Source organism: Neofelis nebulosa, chromosome 2 (assembly GCF_028018385.1).
Source record: "Neofelis nebulosa isolate mNeoNeb1 chromosome 2, mNeoNeb1.pri, whole genome shotgun sequence".
NCBI classification, from domain to species: domain Eukaryota; kingdom Metazoa; phylum Chordata; class Mammalia; order Carnivora; family Felidae; genus Neofelis; species Neofelis nebulosa.
Genome location: NC_080783.1, coordinates 7,767,598 through 7,789,551, shown reverse-complemented (window position 1 = coordinate 7,789,551; position 21,954 = coordinate 7,767,598). Strand labels below are relative to the sequence as shown.

Genomic DNA, 21,954 nt, shown 5'->3' with positions numbered 1-21,954 from the left:
CGGTCTAGCTCACCTCCTTGCCCTAGTGGTTGACTCACGAATGGACATGCGACCCAAATCAACCCCAGCAGAGTAATCCTGGGACTTTTTTTGCAGAGCACCTGCATAAGGATTTCTCCCTTCCTCCCCACCCCCCCACCCCCCCCACCCCCTGGGGTCTCTAAGAGGATAGGATATAATTATGAAGCTGTTGGAATCCTTACACTGTGAGAAGGAGGCTGCCCTGGTAATAGAGCTAATATTGACGGAGTCTGAGCTGAGACACATACACCCATTCTCTCTCTGTCTCTCTCTCTCCCTCTCTCTCGCTCTGTCACAAATACCAGATGAGCCTTTCAATCTGATCAGGTAGACTCGATAACTTAGAAGAGCCGATTTAAAATTGTTTTTTCTTTTTTTTTTTAATGTTTATTTATTTTTGAGACAGAGACAGAGCATGAACAGGGCGGGGCAGAGAGAGAGAGGGAGACGCAGAATCCAAAACAGGCTCCAGGCTCCAGGCTCCGAACTGTCAGCACAGAGCCCGATACGGGGCTCGAACCCACAAACTGTGAGATCATGACCTGAGCCGAAGTTGCACGCTTAACCGACTGAGCCACCCAGGTGCCCCTCAAATTGTTTTTTCTGTCTCTTGCAGCTAATCTAGTCGTTATTAATGCATTGAATATGTTTTTGACACTTAAAAATACAGTGAAGATGAAGATTCAAAAGAAAGCAACCACTATGTACAGAGTTACTTGTACATGTATACTTTCTTTTACTAAATCTCTGTGATGATCTCTTCCTTCCAAGTACTCTGTTGTTGGAAAGTCTTTCATCCAGTTCTTCTATCTCTCTTAAGAGCTCTTCCCTAGGGTCCGTTTCCCAGATTTGCTTCTATCCAGCTTCTTGCCTGACTTTTCTTTATTTGTTCCTGAGCTTCAGAACTTGATGTGACTTTCTGCCAAAATCTATTGCCTATCTCTTTGCTCGTTTCTGGCATCGAAACACTTAATACTTTGCTTACTGAGATTACCCCAGTTGGATTCTGCTGTGTTTTATGACCTATGTCTCCTTTAAGGCGAAGCATAATTGTTTCTTCCTCTCCTGGGTGACTAGGTGCAGAGGCTTGGTTATACCAGAGTTAGGCAGTGGTTGGTCAGTTGCTTGTGGTGGCCATGCAGAAGAGGAGAGAAGGGTACATGTTACAGGACACCCATAGTTCTGTTTCAAGTCCCATGATCTTTTAGGAGCAGTGTCCAAAGACTTTAACCCCTGACTTGTTAGACCTTTGCACCCTTCCTTTCCTGCAGTCCAAGCCTGGTCTGCACAGCCTGATCTGTTCCTTGCCAGATCCAGATCATTTCTGCAAGAGCCCCTTTTGCTTCTTTACTTAAAATATTTCAAACAAAATTGAATCATTTTTAAAGGGAGTTATATAGTTTTCCTTACTGCAGTCACAGATAAATAAAAAGAGGGAGACAGATCCTACTGTTCTAAGTTGCTTGATCTGTTTTTGAGTTGGTGTGATCTAAGCCAGGAAAGAGTTTGCAGTGGCCTGTGAATGGTATATAATGGAAGGAATTGGCAGGTAAGATTAAAATGGTCAAATGCTCCTGGGTGGCTCAGTTGGTTGAGCGTCTTACTCTTGATTTTGGCTTAGGTCATGACCTCATGGTTCATGGGATCAGCCCCGCATCAGGCTGTGATCTGTCAGTGCTGATGCAATGGAACCTGCTTGGGATTCTCTCTCATCCCCCCCTCCCTTCATCCCTCCCCTACTCACATGTGCACGTATATTCTCTCAGTGGAGGGGCGCCTGGGTGGCTCAGTTGGTTAAGTGTCCAACTTCGGTTCAGGTCATGATCTCGCGGTTCTTGAGTTCGAGCCCTGCGTAGGGCTCTGTGCTGACAGCTCGGAGCCTGGAGCCTGCTTCGGATTCTGTGTCTCCCCCTCTCTGCCCCTTGCCCACTCAAACTCTTTCTTTCTTTCTCTCTCTCTCTCAAAAGTAAATGAACATTAAAAAAAAAAAAAAAAAAAAAAGGTCAGTGGACCTTCAAAAGGTCTTTGCATGATAAGCCCCAAAACAGAGAATTAGTTTCTCTAGGGAAGAGAAATTTGTGGGAAATTTTTGAGCAATAAGGTAATTTAATCAATTTTTTAAAAATTTTGGAAATCTGTAGGCTGAGATGTGAGCATACCAGGGAATTTGTGGAGTTGTAAGAGCACTTTTAAAAAGACAAGTGAGGGGCGCCTGGGTGGCTCAGTCGGTTGAGCGTCCGACTTCGGCTCAGGTCACGATCTCGCGGTTCGTGAGTTCGAGCCCCGCGTCAGGCTCTGGGCTGATGGCTCAGAGCCCGGAGCCTGCTTCCGATTCTGTGTCTCCCTCTCTCTCTGGCCCTCCCCCGTTCATGCTCTGTCTCTCTCTGTCCCAAAAATAAATAAACGCTAAAAAAATTTAAAAAATAAAAATAAAAAGACAAGTGAAGGATTGGGTTCAGCAGTTAGGAAGAGTCAAGTGTAGTTGTGAGGTTTTGAGGTTGCAAGGCCTGAAAGAAAGTGGTAATGGTGTTGGAAAGAAGAACAGGAAAAGGGAATGCTTTGAGGGAAGGATGAGAGTGGTTTTGGATGTTTTGAGGGTAAGGTGATAGTGGCACGTTAAGATGGGGATCGTGTTGGAGGCATTAGATTAGTTACTGTATTAAGTGCTGGGAATATAACAGTGAGCAAACAGACAACGTCCTTGCCTTTGGGGAGCTTGTGTTTTACTGGGAAAGACATAATAATGTGAATAAAGCACTACGTGTAGCATGCTCAATAGCGGTAAGTGCTAAAGGGGAAAATAAATAAGAGAGATACATGTTTTGGGGATGGGGTTGAGATTTTAAATAGGGCAACCAAAGAAGGCCTCGTCAAGAAGGTGACTTTAAGAAAGAGTGGAAGGAAGTGAGGGAGCTGTCTTGGGGGCCAGCAAATACGTGCCTAACGTGTTCAAGGAATAGCAAAGAGCTGAGGCAGAGAATAGTTGGAGATGAGGTCAGAGGGATCATGGGGTAGAGGTATGGGTCAGGGAGGGCCTGTGTTTCAGTCAGTTTTGGAGTTTTAGCTCTGATGGAGGTGGCAAGCCCTGGAGGATTTGGAGCAGAGAATTTGACATGATATGACTTACATTTCATAGACTCACTCTGCTGTGTTGGGAACAGACTGGAAGGGTGTGAGCATAGAAACAGGGAGACCCCTTACGAGGCTGTTGCCCGTATTCAGGTGAGAGATGATGGAGCCTAAACTCGGGTGGTGGCCGTGGTGGCCACAAAGATAGAAGTGATAGGGTGAGCTAACAGATGTGATGGTGGTGGTGGTCGTGGTGGTGTGTGTGTGTGAGGTGGGGGGAGGGAGAGAGGGAGAGAGGGCAGGGAGGAAGGGAAGGAAGGAGGGATTGATTGATAACGGTAACAGGATTTTTTGCCCGAGTAACCAGTAGAATGGAAATAGTTTGTTCTGTTCCTGTTAACTAAATAAAAAGGTACTTTTGGATGAACCACCTTAGGCAAACAAAGTTCCCAGTAACACCTATGCCTTTAAGAATGTTTGTAATAGGTCTCTAAAATGATATGTCTCTGGTCATATTTTATAACGAAAGAAGCTTATTGGCAAGCCTTGTCAAGAACTCCCTGTGGAAATATCAATTGCTTTTCTTGGCTCCAAGGTATTTCCTGAACAGTGTATTATACTGTGTCCCAAGTGTGCCATTAAGGGATTTGAAAGTTTGCTAAAACATGTGTGGCAAGTGAGTGCTGTCACTTAAGCCCAGCCAGAGGAGCCAAAAAATGAAAAGCAGCTCGTAGGTGGACTTTGTGACATGCGTTAGCTCTGAATCGGAGGCTCAGGTAGGAGGATAGGCAGGGCGTTACGTCCTGTCCCGCTCACAGAGCCTTTCAGCTCACCCTGTTGTAAACAGCCCATTCAGCAGAAATGGCTTGTAGACATAGGTATGTGTAAATCTTTTGGAAAAACTCCATTATAGCAAGTTGATAGCAACCCTCTGCCCTGGGGGAATGTAATAGAATTTATTCACTTGGAATAGAACTTTCCAGTGCTAATATGGACTTGCTCTTTTTATAAGAGGTGATATAGCACTTTTCAAAGATGGCTTTTATGTTTTTTTTGTTTTTTTTTTTTTTTAAACGTTTTTTATTTATTTTTGGGACAGAGAGAGACAGAGCATGAACGGGGGAGGGGCAGAGAGAGAGGGAGACACAGAATCGGAAACAGGCTCCAGGCTCCGAGCCGTCAGCCCAGAGCCTGACGCGGGGCTCGAACTCACGGACCGCGAGATCGTGACCTGGCTGAAGTCGGACGCTCAACCGACTGCGCCACCCAGGCGCCCCAAAGATGGCTTTTATGTTTAAGGAAGGGTTTTTCTTTATCAGTCAACAGGAAAACTATGAAATGTTTCACGCTTGGAGTTTGGGTAAGCTAGCATGATGAAAATGTTTCTTGGCATTTTTATTTAGGATTCCGCTGGAATTGTTTCGTTACAGGAATTCTTTCTGTTGTTCCCCAGTTTTGAAATACATTATATTAATTATAAAAGGAAGGGAAAGGGGCGCCTGGGTGGCGCAGTCGGTTAAGCGTCCGACTTCAGCCAGGTCACGATCTCGCGGTCCGTGAGTTCGAGCCCCGCGTCAGGCTCTGGGCTGACGGCTCGGAGCCTGGAGCCTGTTTCCGATTCTGTGTCTCCCTCTCTCTCTGCCCCTCCCCCGTTCATGCTCTGTCTCTCTCTGTCCCAAAAATAAATAAAAAATGTTGAAAAAAAAAATTAAAAAAAAAAAGGAAGGGAAAGAAACATCAAATCAATATCCAACAGTTTATGAAGTGACTAGTTTCTTGGTTCTGGTGACTTTGAGTTGCACTTTGCAGTTGATGTACTTTATAGCTCGGTGCAGATGTTTTCCACCCCCTTTCTGAGGGATGGATTTGTACTTTCACAACTCTGCAGCAATCAGGAAATGCCCAGATCTGGGCCTTTTCTCTTTTTTTATCAGGCATTCACAATTTTTCTTGCCAAAACTATTGTTTTCAAATTGGGGAATGGTGAACTTTATGGTTACATTTGAGTTTACATTGAAACTGGAGTTGTAATATTGATTGGGTGATTGATTGATCGATTGATTGAAAGAGTGTGTGCGTGAGCTGGGGAGGGGCAGAGGGAGAGGGAGAGAGAATCTTAAGCAGACTCCACGCCCAGTGCAGAGCCCAATGCCGGGCTCCGTCCCACAACCATGAGGTTAGCCTGAGCTGAAATCAAAGAGTCAGATGCTTAACCCACGGAGCCACCCGGAGGCCCCAAAACAGGAGCTGTCATTTAGATATGAAGGCTTAGAATTATTTAAACATTTTTAAATATTTATTTATTTTTGAGGGAGGGGGGGGGAGAGAGAGAGAGAGAGAGAGAGAGCGAGCGAGAGAGAGAGAGAGAGAGCACAAGTTGGGGAGGGGCGGGGGGGGGGAGCAGAGGATCCGAAGCTGGCTCTGCACTGACAGCAGAGAGCCCGATGTGGGGCTCAAACTTGAACTGTGAGATCGTGAGCTGAACTGAAGTCGGATGCTTAGCCAACTGAGCCATTCCAGGCGCCACTAGAATTATTTTAGAAAAGTGCATTTATTTAAATGTCTTCCAATTTTATTCATTTGCATTTGGGTCTGTATTTGTATTTTCTTTTTATGGTGATTAAGTTTCAATTGTGGTAAAGTAACTGGTGACTTTTTCCTGGCTTCCAGACAGTGTGTTAATGGAGGGCAGTGCAGTCTTGTGCAGTGTCGTTTAGATAGGCATCTGAATTTCGCTGGTTCTTGCTGCTTGGTAGTTATTTTATTCACTTCTTGTCATTTTTTTTTTTTTAGAACGCTTCTTTTATAATTGATTTAAGCCTTTCTCATTCTCTTCAGAAGAAAGAAAACCAATATTTATTGAGCATGTTTTAAACGCCAAGCGTTTTGGTAGCCTCTGGGGAATATAAGAAATGAATGTGGCGTGGTTTGCTGTCTGGTGGAAAAGCTAAATATGCAAACAAATAAATGGAATATAGCCTGATCAAGAAATCTTACAAATGAAAGAATAGTTAAGGAATAACAGCGAAGCAAAGCAAAAAAATAGAAAATTTCTTAGGGAGGTTACCCACAGAAGCATTCACAGAAGAGCTGGATCTTGAATTTTGGGTATTTTCTGGCAGGCAAAAGATGTAGAGGCATTTCCTGCAGTGGATGTTAGTGGTAGGAGCTATGTGTGCAAAGCTCACTCTGAATCTGTTGGCGGGAAATCTCCCATGGGAGTGAGTGTCCAAGACTAAGGATACTGGACACAGAGCCCTAGATCTGTGTGCATGTCACAGCTTTGCCATTTAGAGCTGTGGGACTGTGACATGTCTGACCCTGTTTTTCCCCTCTGAGATAGACATAGTTACTGTCCTGTGTATCACCCAGGGTCATTGTGGGGATCAAATCAGTTAATATGTGAAATGCACAGGGAAGATTGTGCATTAAGAAAATGACAAATGACAATAAAAGCCTTAGTGTTTAGCATATTCATAAGTATTTAAATTCTCTCTGCTTCACTAGCTCCTGTTCCTTGTGGAACCCCCTTTATTTGAGTCTTTTCTCAGGGCTCTATTCTCCACTTGTCAGTTGACACTTGGTTGGTCCTGGGGCAGCTTTGGTTAATTGTCAGTCCCCTGTGTTTAATTTCTTCCAGTACACTCTTCCCATCCCCACACCTACATTTCCAGCTGCCATCTGGATGTCCTCACCACCTTGGACATTTTGGGTGTAAAGGCTAAATTTGTTTTTCCCTTAAACAAATATTAAGCTCCAGACACCTGTCCCAAGAGGTTTTCATAAATTATCTCAGTTCCATAATAACCTTCTAATACTTGATACTCTTGTCCTTATTTTAAAGATTAAAAAAAAAAAAAAAACCCAAACAACCATCCTGAGATTCAAAGAGATTAAATAGTCTCTTAAACACTGAGAACACACTGAGGGTTGATGGGGGCTGGGGGAGAGGGGAAAGTGGGTGATGGGCATTGAGGAGGGCACCTGTTGGGATGAGCACTGGGTGTTGTCTGGAAGCCAATTTGACAATACATTATATTTAATATTAAAAAAAGAGATTAAATAACTTTCCCAAAGTGGTATAGCTAGTAAGTGGCAGAGTGTGATGTGAACCCAGTAGTGTTGATTAGAGTTCCTGCTTTTAACCACTTTTCCTGACTTCCCCACTTCACAAACTTTATGGTAAAGACCCGACTCATTCGATTGGCATTTAGGGCTTTTCATGTATGCTTTTTCATCCTTCTTTCTCACTCTTACGTACATTGTCACCATTACTTGCCTTTACTAACGGAAAATTGCACCTTCTTATCTCCTTGCTTTTGCATAAATGTCCTTTCCCAGTGTGGTCTTGTCTTTTTCCATGGGTTCACCTGTCAAATCTGGAGGGAGGCAGGACAACATATTGTAATAAGCCTGCACAGGAATCGAATGGGTCTGTTTTCTACTTTGCTGCACAGTTCTGATGTGTTCTACAAAAGGCTGGACAGTTTCCATTCAGACCAGCAGTATAGTGCTGTACATTCTTGCTAATAACATTTGATATTGTCAGGATTTTCAGTTTTTGCCTACCCGTGGCTTTGTAGTGACATCTCATTGTGGTTGTTTTTTTTTTAATTTTTTAAAATGTTAATTTATTTTTGAGGGAAACAGAGACAGAGCATGAGCAGGGGAGGGGCGGAGAGAGGGGAGACACGGAATCCGAAGCAGGCTCCAGGCTCTGAGTTGTCAGCACAGAGCCCGACGCAGGGCTTGAACACAAGAACCGTGAGATCATGACCTGAGTTAGACGCTTAACAGACTGAGCCACCCAGCCGCCCCTCTGATGACTAATGAGGCTGAGCACCTTTCCATCTTTACTGGCTGGTTAACATTTCTGTCTTGTAAAGTGCCTTTAAGCCTTTTCCCCATTTCTCTGTTGGATTTTCTGTCTTTCATTGATCTGTAGGAGCTTTTTATGTTCTGGATATGAGCGTATCTATGGCTTATCTTTAACAAATATTTTTAGTGTTATCTTAGAATAGAAGGAAAAATTTTATTTTACTGGAGTTTAATTTATCATTATTTTTTAAGGCAGTGCTTTTGTGTCTGTCTAGTATGTATTTCCCTATATATTTTCTCAGGTAGTGTTTCCTAAAATTCTGCCAGTCTTTTATAGTAGCTTCTTCCTTAGTCATTTTCTACTTACATAATTGCATAGGGTCTCTGATTTGGCAGACATTCTTGTGTTCGAAGTTGGGGGATTCTACAAAGTGTTTTGCCATTCCTTTGCTAAACAGGGCTTATGTTCCTCTTAAAGTACAGAAGTCATGATGCACCCATCCTCTTTTCTAAAAGGGGTGTCTCCTTCTCTCTTGTGTCTCTGAACTCAAGATTCTGGGCTTAGGCCTCTTCCTTTCCTTTCAATAGTAAGCTTCTCATAGGCTTCCCTTAATTTCATTCTAAGAGTTATCAAGCCTCCTCCCTGGTACTGCTGAAGAGGCCAGATTACTGCTGTCCATCCCCCAGAGCATAAGGATTGTAGCCTGATGGAGAAAGGGGATCGTCTGGTCCTCTTATCGCACTGCCACACCATTCTGTCACCCAATTTTACATCCCAAAAGGAGACGATAGGTAGATGACAGACTTACCCTTGGTCAAGCTGACTGCAGGGTATCTCTGACAAATATTTCTGTGTGCATGTGTGTGCGCATTTGTGTTTGGGAAGGAGGGTTTCAGGAATTCAAAATTAAAAAGTATTGTAGAGTGCTGTTGTTTCTTGAGCATTTTTAGTAGCTTCAAGTGACACTTTTATTTCAGAGCCATATGCCCCAGTTGATATCTGCCTGTATTTTCCTTGTTTATTTTTGTTAGCAGGGTTTATGTGATGCTCATCCTACCCTGTTCATGGAACAAGACAGAGAAAAAGTTCTGTGTGACCCAGTGATTTGCTTCCCTCACTGATCCGTTTCTGTCCTGTCCTCCAGAGACTAGAATAAACCTCCAAGGGAGAATAACCCCAGTTGCAGCATGCACTGGGAGTAAGACGTACAGTCAGCTGCCTCACCCTCGGGTCTGTGGAGGAACCCAGAGGAGTTTTTAAAGTCCTCAGTTCACCAGGTCAGTGATATATCCATTTTCTTCAGGGCCCCCCTCTTTCACTCTGAGCCCAGAGCTCCAAAATATTCATCAGCCTGGACTGGTGGCCTTCGGCACCAGGCCCTTGACTCTCCCTACCTGTGCTTTCTTACAGAGTTTTTTCTGTCTACTTAGATGTGTATTTTTCTGTGGAGGAAGGGTTTACAGCTTTCATCGGATTCTTGGAGGGATCTGCTAAAGGTCAAAGCTGAAAACCACTGAGTTGGACTTTTCAACATTTTCAAGGTCAATCCCACAGAAGAAGTGCTCTTACTTTACAGATCTAAGGAAAACTGGGCTACTGGTTTCTGACCCACATACTCTTGTGTCTGGAAACCATTGTGAAAGTTCTTTTGCATCCTGATCATATTTTATACTCATTTTTTCAACCCATTTACCCATCTGTTTGGTGATCAAATATGGAGCACCCAGAATGATTCTGCAAGTTGCTATAGAATATACAAAGATATATAAGATACAACTGGTAAGCATGTGAGGTAATGGATCATGCTAATCATATATGTACACAGCACTAACATAGTGAAGAAATGGCAAAGTGCCATAGAGGTACATATAAATTGCTTTGAGACTTCAAAACAGGGAGAGATTACTCTTGCCTGGGGCAGGTAGTGGGGAGGAACTGGGGAGACTGTGCAGTGGACTCTGGCTTATAGAAAACCAAGCCAATTGGACGAAGCCTTGGGAGACAGATTTTAGATATGTGGAGATGTTAGATGCAGTGTGCCACCTCCTGTTCTTTGTCCACTCATATGAGATTGGGCATACCCTGTGTCAGGCCTAGCCACACTCACTTCACGGAGTTTTACAGTTTATCAGAGAAGGTAGACTCCGAACAAGTTCTTTCCTAATCAGCTGCTGTATTCATTCAATGAACATATATCTGAGTGGCTACGAATTGCTCTTCTCAACTCTTGCAATATAGCAGTGAATAAAATAGCCTCTTTGCTCATGAAACCTACATTTTAGTTGGGAGACAGGAAGTACCTAAGCATGTAATATATTGCCAAGTAGGGATAAGTACAGTGATGAAAAATAAAGCAGGGCAAGAGGATAGAATAATGACAGCCAGGTGGGGCTGTTTCAGTTAACGTGATCGGGGAAGGCCTCTCTAAGAGAAGGACATTGGGGAGAGATGTGAACAAAACGAAGAGATTGAGACCTAAGAATAGCTGGGCACAGAGTTTTCTAGGTTGAGGGAATGGCAATGCAAAAGCCTCAGGATGGATGGTTTTAGTGTTCTGGGAATAGCAAGAAGATCTCTAGGATTGGAGTGTAATTTGCAAGGAAGAAGTTATAGAAAATGAGACTGGAACAGTAACAGGGGCCTGGTTTGACAAGGCCTTGTGGCATGATAATGGAATGGTGTTAGAAGCCATTGGGAGAATGACATGATCTGATTTATGTTTTAAATTTTTTTAAATGTTTGTTTATTTTTTGGGAGAGAGAGAGAGAGAGAGCAAGTGAGGGAGAGGCAGAGAGAGAGAGGGAGACACAGTATCCACAGCAGGTTCCAGGCTCCAAGCTGTCAGCACAGAGCCCGATGTGGGGCTTGAACCCATGAGCCGTGAGATCATGACCTGAGCTGAAGTCGGACGCTCAGCCGACGAAGCCACCCAGGAATTCCCTGATTTATGTTTTAAAAGCATCACTGTAACTGCTTTGGTCCAAAACGGAAATAAGGAGACTGGTTATCACAGTAGTTCAGCAAGGAGATAAAGGTTGCTTGTGCAGTAGCAGTGTAAATGTCAAGAAGAGATATTTGAAAGGAAGGACCAGCGGGCTCTTCTGATAGATTGGATGTGGGGCATGAGAGGAAGGTGACATGGTCTGGTGCCATCTGCTGAGAGAGCAAATGCTGGGAGAGGAGTGGGTTCTAGTGGGGACCAAGGGTTGGCTTTCTCGTTTCAGGTGCCAACAAATATCCAAAGGAAGGTGTCAGGTAGGCAATTGGATAGGAGTCTGGCATTCAGGGGAAAGGTTGAGACTAGGCATTTAATTTCGGGAGTTAATAGCATATACAGAGGTTTAAAGCCATGAGACTGGATGAAATCACCTGGGGAGTGAGTGTAAATGGATCCTGTCCCTAGTGTTGTTTAACGTGCTCCTCTGATCCCTGTTTCAGGTCAGAGTCAAGGTCAGTTTGGGGGAAAAATACTTTATGGATAATGGTATGTATTTACAATTATAATCCATGAGGAAGCATTATGGTTCTTTCTCTTTTTAAGATATTTATATTGATTAGTCAGTACAGGTATTGCTACTCTGGTTCATTTATTATAAAACTCCATCCCCATCAGGTTATGACTTAATTGGTTTCAGCAACCATTGATAATCATTTCCTAAATCCATTATTTCAATAGGGATGGCAAAATGTGATATTGAGTGTCTTTCCTTCCTTCTTAACTAGCTGAAACTCTTCAGTCGAGAAGAACTTTACTTCATCAATTATTTGGTTAACCTGAGGTAGGTTGTACAGGAAAGGGGATAAATGCTTAAGGTTGACCAGTGAGAGCTGTTTCATGGTGATTCCTGAGTTTTTTAGATAAGATCCTAGCAGCCTTTGATAGCTTCCTTATTTTCCTGGTATGACAAGATGTTCCAGGTTCATCTTATCTATTTTCTTCTCCAGACTTGAATTAGCCATTTCTCTCAGGGTCCTGCAACCCTCACTCTTAACCAGTGTGTGATATGGAGTAGTTTTAGAGTGTCTTTTTTATCCTGTGGTCTTATGATGATCTTTAAAAAAAAAATTTTTTTTAAAATGTTTATTCATTTTTGAGAGATGGAGAAAGACAGAGCATGAGTGGGGGAGGGGCAGAGAGAGAGGGAGACACAGAATCCGAAGCAGGCTCCAGGCTCTGAGCCGTCAGCACAGAGCCCGAGCTGGGGCTCAAACCCATGGACTGGGGGGTCATGACCTGAGCTGAAGTCAGACGCTTAACTGCCTGAGCCACCCAGGCGCCCCAATCTTTTACATTTTTAAAGAATGTATTTCTGTTCTTTCATGTGCTGGCATAACAAAATAGAATAAAAGTACTTCTAAATACAGGATATTAATTTATATTTTTACTACATATTTTCGAATGACTTGATTCATGAAGTCCTGCCTCTGTACAACATTTTTGATACAGTAACTCAAAAGTAAATTTAGTGCCTAAAATACTAATTCTTAAATGTAGCTAATCTAAACCATGGAGATTGTCATAAAGTCAGAACCGGGCTCTGGTTTTAAAATGTGCTATACAATCAGGCTTGGCATACTGTGGTTATTGCTTTCCCCTGATCTCCTCTTCGCCTTGACTTTTATTTGAACCTTTTACTTTTGAGCCAAAGCATAATCCTTTCTTTTTCTTATGGATCATTAGTTTTATTTATTTTTTAATATGAAATGTATTGTCAGATTGGTTTCCATACAACACCCAGTGCTCATCCCAACAGGTGCCCTCCTCAGTACCCATCTCCCACCCCCCATCAACCCTCAGTTTGTTCTCAGTTTTTAAGAGTCGACCCTATGACCCAGCAATAGCACTGCTAGGAATTTACCCAAGGGATACAGGAGTGCTGATGCATAGGGGCACCTGTATCCCAATGTTTATAGCAGCACTTTCAACAATAGCCAAATTATGGAAAGAGCCTAAATGTCCATCAACTGATGAATGGATAAAGAAATTGTGGTTCATATACACAATGGAATACTACGTGGCAATGAGAAAGAATGAAATATGGCCTTTTGTAGCAATGTGGATGGAACTGGAGACTGTGATGCTAAGTGAAATAAGCCATACAGAGAAAGACAGATATCATATGTTTTCACTCTTATGTGGATCCTGAGAAACTTAACAGAAACCCATGGGGGAGGGGAAGGAAAAAAAAAAAAGGGAGGGAGCCAAACCATAAAAGCATAATTCTTAATAGCAGAATCATGGCAATTACAGAATTGTTATGTTTTGCACACACACACACACACACACACACACACACACACATGGAAAAAGATTACTTTTCGTTGTAGGATAGTTAAGCATTCAAATTTGATAATGTCAGAATTCTGATTCCCCTTGTAAGATTTTCTTCATGGCCTGTGGGAACCAAATCCTTTGTGAAACCATGAGTGGCAGAAATAAATACATAATGGAAACTAAAAGCACGGACTCTTAGCTTAACATCTTCCCAGAAGACTATATGCTACCAGCGAGTCTAACTCTAGCATGCCAGTCATTCTCTCTCTCTGAGAGAAATTATGTGTGGGAATGGTGCAGGAAAAACAATAGATCAGCGATCCTGTTGTAGCCACCATGCTTTAGACCCAGAGTGTGCACACATACCTCCTGCCTGTGCTTTGGGCTGTTCTGACAATGCTCAAGGGTGTAAATTCTTTGAGGATGGTCAGGGGCAGATCTTCCCGTTACTGAATTTGCCAGACACAGATGTCAAGTTCTTTTTCTTCCCTAACTTGTCAGCAAATTCTGTTTTTTGAATGATCTACGTTGGGTCAGTTATGAAAACCGGACTTATGTGATAAGCGGAGTTGGGTTTATGATTGTATATTAATTTAAAGACCTAACTATGGCTTTACTCTTATGTTCTCATGCAGTAAGAGGCCTAAGGGGATCTTTTTAGAGATTTCTGGCCTAACCAGCTGATTTTTTTTCTTTTACTATCAAAGAAAAGGAACCTTCAAACTTCTCATAATGAAATAATGAACAAATGGATGAATGAAAGAATGAACAAATGATTGAATGAATCTGACAACAGTCAAAACATGGCAAGACTTGAAAGAAAATTTCATTAAATATATTCAGAAATTGGGAATCAAGAAAATGCTATTAAAGGGCACAATTTTACTCTGGAAAATTATTGCTTACACGTTTTTCTGTTACCGCATTTTCTTGAAGTCACTTTTTTAAAAACTTGGGAATATATTCTTAGAATCTTTATTCTGATTGTGAATACCTTTGTAGTATTTTACTTTGATTTTCTGGCTGAAGATAATATTCATTGTCTGGGGATGGTTATGTTGTTAATTGGAATCTGTGACATGACAATGTTTTGGGAAAGATTTCTTTTAATAGCTTTCTCTGCCTTGTGTAAAACAGAGACCGCTTATTAATATGATCTTTGTGTGGTCTAATTCAGATGTTAATCTGGCTTGTTGAAGGCAGGCATCTAACTTGAAACTTTAAGTTTAAACTCAGAAAAATATTAGACCTCTCAAATATAAACACATTGAGAAACTGCTACAGAAATCCATAGAAATCAAAGTACTGACATATGACTGTTATGTGACAAATTCATTAAGTGGATTAGTATCTGGACTCTTCTTCTGTTTGCTTTACTCCTTTTCTTTTTTTTGAAAATATTGTCATGTAATGCTTCCTTAGTTCTATAAATATCCATCAGTTGTGTGCTTTGTATACTGATTTCAAGCCTCAAAATGGAGAATTAAGAGTTTACATTTTTTATGAGAACATTTATAAACTCTTATTTACAGTTAATTTTGTTTTTTTCCATTTCACCTTATATTCTTGTGGCTTCATTTGGGAGCACAGTAACATACTATGTTGAGTTCTTTTATCACCTCTGAAGATATTCATTGATCCCTTGTGATGAACCCTTGTGAAGCAGCATAGTCCTTGTGGTATTCAGGGCCTCTGATGAGGGGATGAAAACGTACATCAGAAAAATGAGGAGTAGATATGACATTAATCTTGGGCACCTTGAGGAGCTGAGTGCCACCCTGGCATTGCTGAATTGATCATTTCCATAAGGTGGTCCGTGTACCTGGAAAATAAATATTTTTTTTCAGGCTACATGGCGAGTGTCCATTGCTTTGAGCTTCTGAATGTGCAGTTTTTTTCCTTCAGAAAGGAAAATGAAAAAAGCTAAATCTGTTATTTCCTGTTCTTCCCTCCAGTGATTTAGCAGAACTTTTCTATTTTCTTCAGGTAATTAAACCAGAGAGCAATGACAAAGAAACAGAAGGTACCGATGAATTAGATCTCCCTGAAGAGCTCTGTGGAAGCCATCTCCCGCAGCAGTCCGTGAAAGGCTATAATGACAGTCCTGATGTCATTATAGAGGCTCAGTTTGATGACAGCGACTCAGAAGATGGACATGGCAACACACAGAATGTTCTGGTTGATGGTGTTCAGAAACTCTCAGTTTGTGTTCATGACAAAGGTGAGTACTGGATTGCTGCCTGACATTTTATTTTACACTAACCTGATTGTTTTCAGTTTTGGGAGTCTCTCTGTGCTACAGACCTAATCACATGGTACATTTGGGACCTTCCCAATTTCTAACCAGTGGCAGCTTTTAGGACAGCTTCTGGCTGCTGGTTCCTGTGGTTAGTGGTTGCTGTTGTCCTTTCCTAATGGGTCTTGGGTTGTATTGATAGCCAACCTTGACATTTCCTATGATGTGCCCAGTCCACCCCTGTGGCTCATATGAACAGAATCAAACTGATCTTTCAAATCTAAAAAAGCACTTCATTTTGCCCTTCATTTTGCTTTAACTCAGTATCTTTTTGTCATTGGTGGTGGGACCGGATCACCTTAAATTTGATAAGTAGATTATCTTTTCAAAGTGTTTTGATTCTAAACCTTGAAAAAACCCAGTCTTATTGTCTCTAATCAAAATCTAAGCCATGTGTCCTCCGGATGCAGAAGAAAGCAGTTGCAAACACATTGGGGGAGAGCCATGACCAAGGGCCTAGCTGACTCTAGGAGACTAAAGGGAAAGTAGCCCCCCCCCAAATTGGAATATTTTACTGGATAGATGTCTAAGATATTTTAAATACAGGGAGTATATTTTCCAGCCAAATTGAGTTCTATCTGTACTATGAAATGGAAATGATTGACCTGGCTAGGCCAACTAGATTATGAGGTTGTTTTTTTTTGTTTGTTTGTTTTGTTTTGTTTTTTTCATCAGGAAGAGGTTTCTGGCACAGTCCCCTTGAAAGGCTAGAAGAAATGCCAGAAGATTACTAAAAGAGGATGTTTTATGGACACCTTGTGATAGGGACTGGTGAGCGTATCTCACTGACATCCTGAAGTAAGCTGGAGGTGATTTCAGGAAGTGACCGCATAAGGATCACCCTGTCTCTTCACTGCTGATGAGGTAGTGACGTGGGGTGGTGAGCATTTTCTGAAAACATGCCTAGCTTTTTGGTGCCAAGTGCTGTTCATTCAGAAGGACTTTCCAACTGTGAAATTCCTTTTGGATGAAGAGACTACTGCAGTGGCCCACCAGGTACACTGACCTGAGGCACCCAGGTTCCTTTTGTTTTGTGGCTTGCTTAGTTAACTAGTGATTTACTGTTCAAGACCCAGCCAATTTCGGTTGGATGTTGTTCCTTGCGATTTCATTCTTCTGGTGTTTTTTTTCTTCCTTTAAAACCGGTTGGATACCGTGACCCTCTTCTGAGAGTGCATTTATATAGTAACGACGTCAGTACTGTGAGTCATGTTCTCTCTATGAGAAGAGAGGGAAATAACCAGGACTCCAGATAGCTAAATTCTCCGTCAACAAGATCACAAAGGGAGAGAGATACTTGCAGGACAAGGCCAGGCAAAGGAGCACTTGAAAACTTATTTAGTATTTGGTCCAAAACTACTTCATGGAAACCTAGCTCTGGTGATTGGACTTGGCAGACCTCAGGAGCCTCTTTTCCCCTGGGCTCCAAGTTGAAGGGAGAAGATGCCTTGATTTCTTATTAGTGGTTCGTACCAATACAAAGGCAAGGAAGTGTTGGTGGATGGGAGTGATGACAGAGTTGATGTCAGGGTGGATGCTAATAACCTACTTTGCCCTTTGTTTGGGAAATTCTAATGCCAGACTTGTTCTTGATTTGTCCTCTGTTGTAATTCCCCTCCTTCTCTCTTATAGGTAAATATCACTGAACCCTTTACATGTCTACTGTATGCATGTTTTTTCCTTACTCTTTTTATGGTTTTCCTACCTTACTGTTGTTTATATTGCTTCCTTACTAGGCCTGACTGAGGGAATGGCCTTAATCCTTCCCACAGTATGTGGTACAAAGTTTTCTTTCCTGCTAGCCTCTAAATAGAGAGTTTGTGAAACCACATGGCTGTTTCTCATTTCTTGCCCTCTTGATATTTAGGAAAATGGCAATTTGCTCTTTTAAAAATCACGGTGTTTTTTAGGATATTTCAACCAGCTTCTCTTCTCTGGATAACATAAAATCTGGTTACAGTTAGGATGTTAGTACTTTTTGCACCATTTAAGGTTTTGAAATTTGCTATTGAAACAAACCATAACCTTAAGAACATCATAAACTTTTCCTAAGACTTCTAGAAAGGTTCTTTGCTTTGTGCGTAATTGCAAACGGTTATTAATCTTAGTTCACGCTTGTGTTCCAAAGAGCGTTTTTTATTTGTTTATTTTTGTTTTAATCTCACGTTTCTTTTATCTAAAACAGACGTTACCTGTTGCATGTGTCCACAGTGTATATCCCTGTGTGCCCAGGAAACATTCCTGTCTTTGCTGTAACTACCAGTTTCTCTGGTAAGTGCGCAGAGAGCCCGAGGGTCTGCCACAAAAGTCTATTGTTGCATGAAGAAAAAAGTTTCTCTGGGCACCTCAGACCTGACCAGTAGTTTCTTCTAGGAAGACAGCGTGGATAGGCGTCACCCTCAGCCCCTGAGAGAGAGTGGGCCAATGCGCTGGGCCCCTTCGTAGGTCCAGCCCCACAGGCTCCCAAGGCTCAGCTTTTGCCGCTTTCCAGACAGCAGCTTTGTTGTCGGCGCGGAAATCTGCCATCTGGGTAGAGACTGGGGACAACCCAAATAAATTTTCCTTGTTATCAGATATTTGGGGAATGGTTGCCTGGTTAGCAAACTCCGAAGGCTAAAAATCATGATGGCCGAGTGATACCATAGCTCTGCATCTTTCATCCTCAGGAATTTGAAGAGCAGTTTTGGCCTCTGAATCTTCGTGCTCACGACCTCATCAGGTTTGATGTGCATTTCCTGTCCTCTGTCCTTGCTGGGTCTGCCCGAGATCTTGTTCAGTTTTCTGGTCTGGAGACAAGCCTCTACCAGTACCCTGATGACTGAACAGGGGCTTGAATGTAGAGCCAGTGACCCTTTCACTTGTCTTCTGTCTCCTGGCCACCTCCAGCTCTTTTCTGGAGGAAGAATCTGCATGGAATCCTTGATCCCTTTTGAGAGTTGAATCTTACTACTCCTTCTGGGGCCTGCCCCAGTTGGCTTCGGGATCAGGATGAGACCTTTTTTCTCACTTAAGGTTCGTCTCCTTCCAATGACACGCCCGTTCAGTGCCTCTGTTTAAGTCCCATTCCCTTGGATGAAAAGTGACTGTATTTCCCTTTGGGTAAGAAAAGAGGACCCATATGATTATTCTCTTGTGGTACTTCTGGGTTATTTAAATACCAAGAACCCATTCTTCGAATCCATTCTTTGTTGGAGCTAAATTTCTTCTGTTTCCAGGTTCTGAGATCGCATCTTCCCTAAATGGTAATTAGTGCAACTAGAAGGCAGTCAGGTTTAGTTCAGAAATTATATCAGAAATTAAATATACTTTCCCGTCAACCACAATTTGGGACAATGTTTTGAAATCTCATTTTAAAAAAGGTAAAGCCATATCCAGACCTGTGTTAGAAGGGTACAGTGGAATTTTGGCTTCTCTGTCTTTTAGACTCAGTGGGCAATGCAGTCCTATCAGGTGTGATTCAGGTAGAGGCATTTGGTCAGGACCTAGAATGTCTAAGGCCCAAATCCTGTGCTAGACTAGCCCTTCCTCTCTGTGAAGTCCCCAAAAGAAATATAGGCACAAAGGATATATATTCTGCAAGGCAGAGAAGCAGTTCTTTATTAATTGAGGCTTTGACCCAAGCCAGAATGATTCTAGCAGTCTACACCTCCACCAGCAGTGCCTGAGACTTCTTACATCATCTCATTCCTGCCAACAGCCAGAATTATCCAGCTTTCTAGTTTTTGTAATCTAGATTACGTTCTGCAGATTGCCCTTCTATATCATTTGCCTATTGTTCTATCAGGGTTACTGTTCTCTTGTTGATTTGTAGGAATTTCTGATTTATTCTCTATAATAATCACATTTCCATTTTTGGCATTACAAATATCTTCTGCCATTCTGTCATTTAGTCATTTCTCCACTAACCTTGTGATGTCTTTTATTGAACAAAACCCTTAATTTTAATGTGATAGAATTAATTGTGTACTTTATGGGTTTTTAAGTTTTTCCCTATTCTTTGTTCAAACAGATGTTCTCCGGTATAATCTTTTTTTAACTCCATAGTTTTGCCATTTGTTTAACTTTATAATGTGGATTCTTTATTTATGGAGATTATTACCTGGTTTCTTTCCAAATCTATTTCAGATATTGAACCATCTTAGGAATTCAAAGATGTCCTTGAATTCTTGGATAAATTCTATTTAGTCCCAATGTATTATTTCTTTTTAAATACACTGTTGGATTTACTTAGGTAATATTTAGGGCAGAATTTTTCTGTCATGTTAAATAGACCTATCATTTTGTTGTCATTATCTGATTTTTAGAATCAAGAGTATATTAGCTTCATGAAATGTTCTGGTCAGTTTTTGGTTTTCTTATTTTTCCAAAACAGGTTATGTAGGATAGGAATTCCTTAAAATTTGGTAGAACTTATTGTAAAATTGTTTGCACCTGCTGTTTTTTTAGAAGGCAAGATCTTTGCTCTTTTCATTGCTTTTATACTGACTGATCTGTTCAACTTCTTTTTTTTTGTGCCAAGTTTGGCATAATTTAATGGGAATTTATCTTTTTGAATTTATTAGCCTAGAGATAATCCTGATACTTTTTAATAGTTCTTCATTATTTAAGAAAACTTCTTGTGCCTGTGCTTTTGCCTCCCATTTCATTCTGTATTTTGATTATTTGAATCTTTCTTTTTTTCTTGGTCACCTTTTTTTTTTTAAGTTTACTTATTTTGAGAGAGAGCGAGTGCAAGTGGGGGAGGGAGAGAAATCAGAAGCAGGCTTCACGCACTGTCAGTGTGGAGCCTGATGTGGGGCTCAGTCTCACAAACTGAGATCATGGCCTGAGCTGAAATCAAGAGTCTTGCCGCTTAACCAACTGAGTCACTCAGGTGCCCCTTTCTTGGTAACCCTTGCTTGCCAAAGATCTCTCTTATTCATCTTTTCAAGGAACATGCTTTTTGGTTGTGTTATTTTTCTCTGTTTATTGTTGATGATGCTGTTCTGTATATCATTGATACTTGCCCATGCTGTGAGCACGGAGCCCAACGCGAGGTTCGATCTCATGAACTGTGAAATCATGACCTGAGCCAAAACCAAGAGTTAGATGCTAAACCAACTTAGCCAGCCAGGGGCCCCTTATCTTTGTTATTTAATTCTCTATTTTAGGGGTTTGCTTTTTTGCCCTTCTCCTAACTTCTTGAGTTGAATACTTAGCTTATTACTTTTAACCTCTCCTGTTTCCTTTGAAATGTTTTCAGAGCTATAAATTTCCCCCCAAATACTTCTTTAGCTGTATTCCAAGGATTTTGATATATAGTATCTTTATTATTAGTTAGTTCTAAGTATTTAATTTCCTTATAATTTCTTCCTTAACCAAATTGTGGCTTGGTATATTTTGAAGTTGTATTGTTAGGGGTGCATATGTGTATACTAGGCTATAGCTTGATATATTTTTGTATATATGCATACCCATGTTGTATTTACACATAATAATCACAATCACTGATACTTATTGAGTATTTACTGGGTGCTAGGCCCTGTCTAAGTACAGTTGACCCTTGAACAACAAATGGGGGCTGGGGCACTGAACTCCCCTGTAGTCAAAAATCCACGTTCAACTTTTGACTCCCCCAAAACTCAACTACGAATAGCCTACTATTGACTGGAAGCCTTACCAATAACATAAGCAGTTGATTAATGCATATTTTGTATATTTATTACATACTCTTTTCTTAAATAAAGTAGGCTAGAGAAAAGAAAATGTTATTGAGAAAATCGAAAGGAAGAAGACATACATTACTATATGTGTATATATATATATATATATATATTATACTATATATATAGTATACATAGTATACATATATATATTATATACTATATGTATATAATTACATTATTATTTACATTACTATATGTATTTATTCAAAAAAATCCACATGTAAGTGGACCCGAGCAGTTCAAATGTTCAAGGGTCAACTATATTTATAATTAATCCTCATTATGTTCAGTTATTTTTTCTTACAACATTCCTAGTATCTGTTTCAGGAATATTAACAGTATTTATCTCCGAGATACTTGTAGCTTTTTATTTCCAAAGCACAGGAATGATACACAGTTGGTAAGTATACTTTAGAAGAGTCCCCCAGTAGCTTTCTAAAAAATATCAATGCCTGGATACCACCGCAGGCATTCTGATTCTAGTTGATCTGGTATGTTTAAAAAGCTCTCCAGAGAGTCAAGGACTCTACCATGTAGCCACAATTGAACGGTTCTAGACTTGTCCTCTTAACCATTATGCTATATATCCCTCCTCATAGCTACCAGTACTCATAGCACAGGTTAAATATTTCATGGTGGCTCAACCCTCGGTAGAATAATTTGATTCAGTCAAGGATCATCAATAGGTACTAAAACTATTACTCTATAAGCCTTTTTCTTGTGTAACTTACCTTCAGGTATTTTATATTCTATGTCTCTTTGACATGGC

At 41.1% G+C, this 21,954-nt stretch overlaps 1 protein-coding gene across 6 annotated transcripts in view; it reads left to right on the top strand.

Moving 5' to 3' along the window:
• Window positions 1-21,954, top strand: part of DIS3L2 (DIS3 like 3'-5' exoribonuclease 2) — a 346,483-nt gene that overhangs the window by 108,659 nt on the left and 215,870 nt on the right. For 5 of the 6 annotated variants that reach the window (XM_058701221.1, XM_058701232.1, XM_058701212.1 and 2 more), the window contains exon 6: window positions 15,171-15,405. In XM_058701221.1, the coding sequence (XP_058557204.1) occupies window positions 15,171-15,405 (235 nt within the window). Of the gene's footprint in view, window positions 1-15,170; window positions 15,406-16,214; window positions 16,345-17,665; window positions 17,752-21,954 lie in introns of those variants that run through there. The other variant, XM_058701239.1, reaches the window with a different exon arrangement.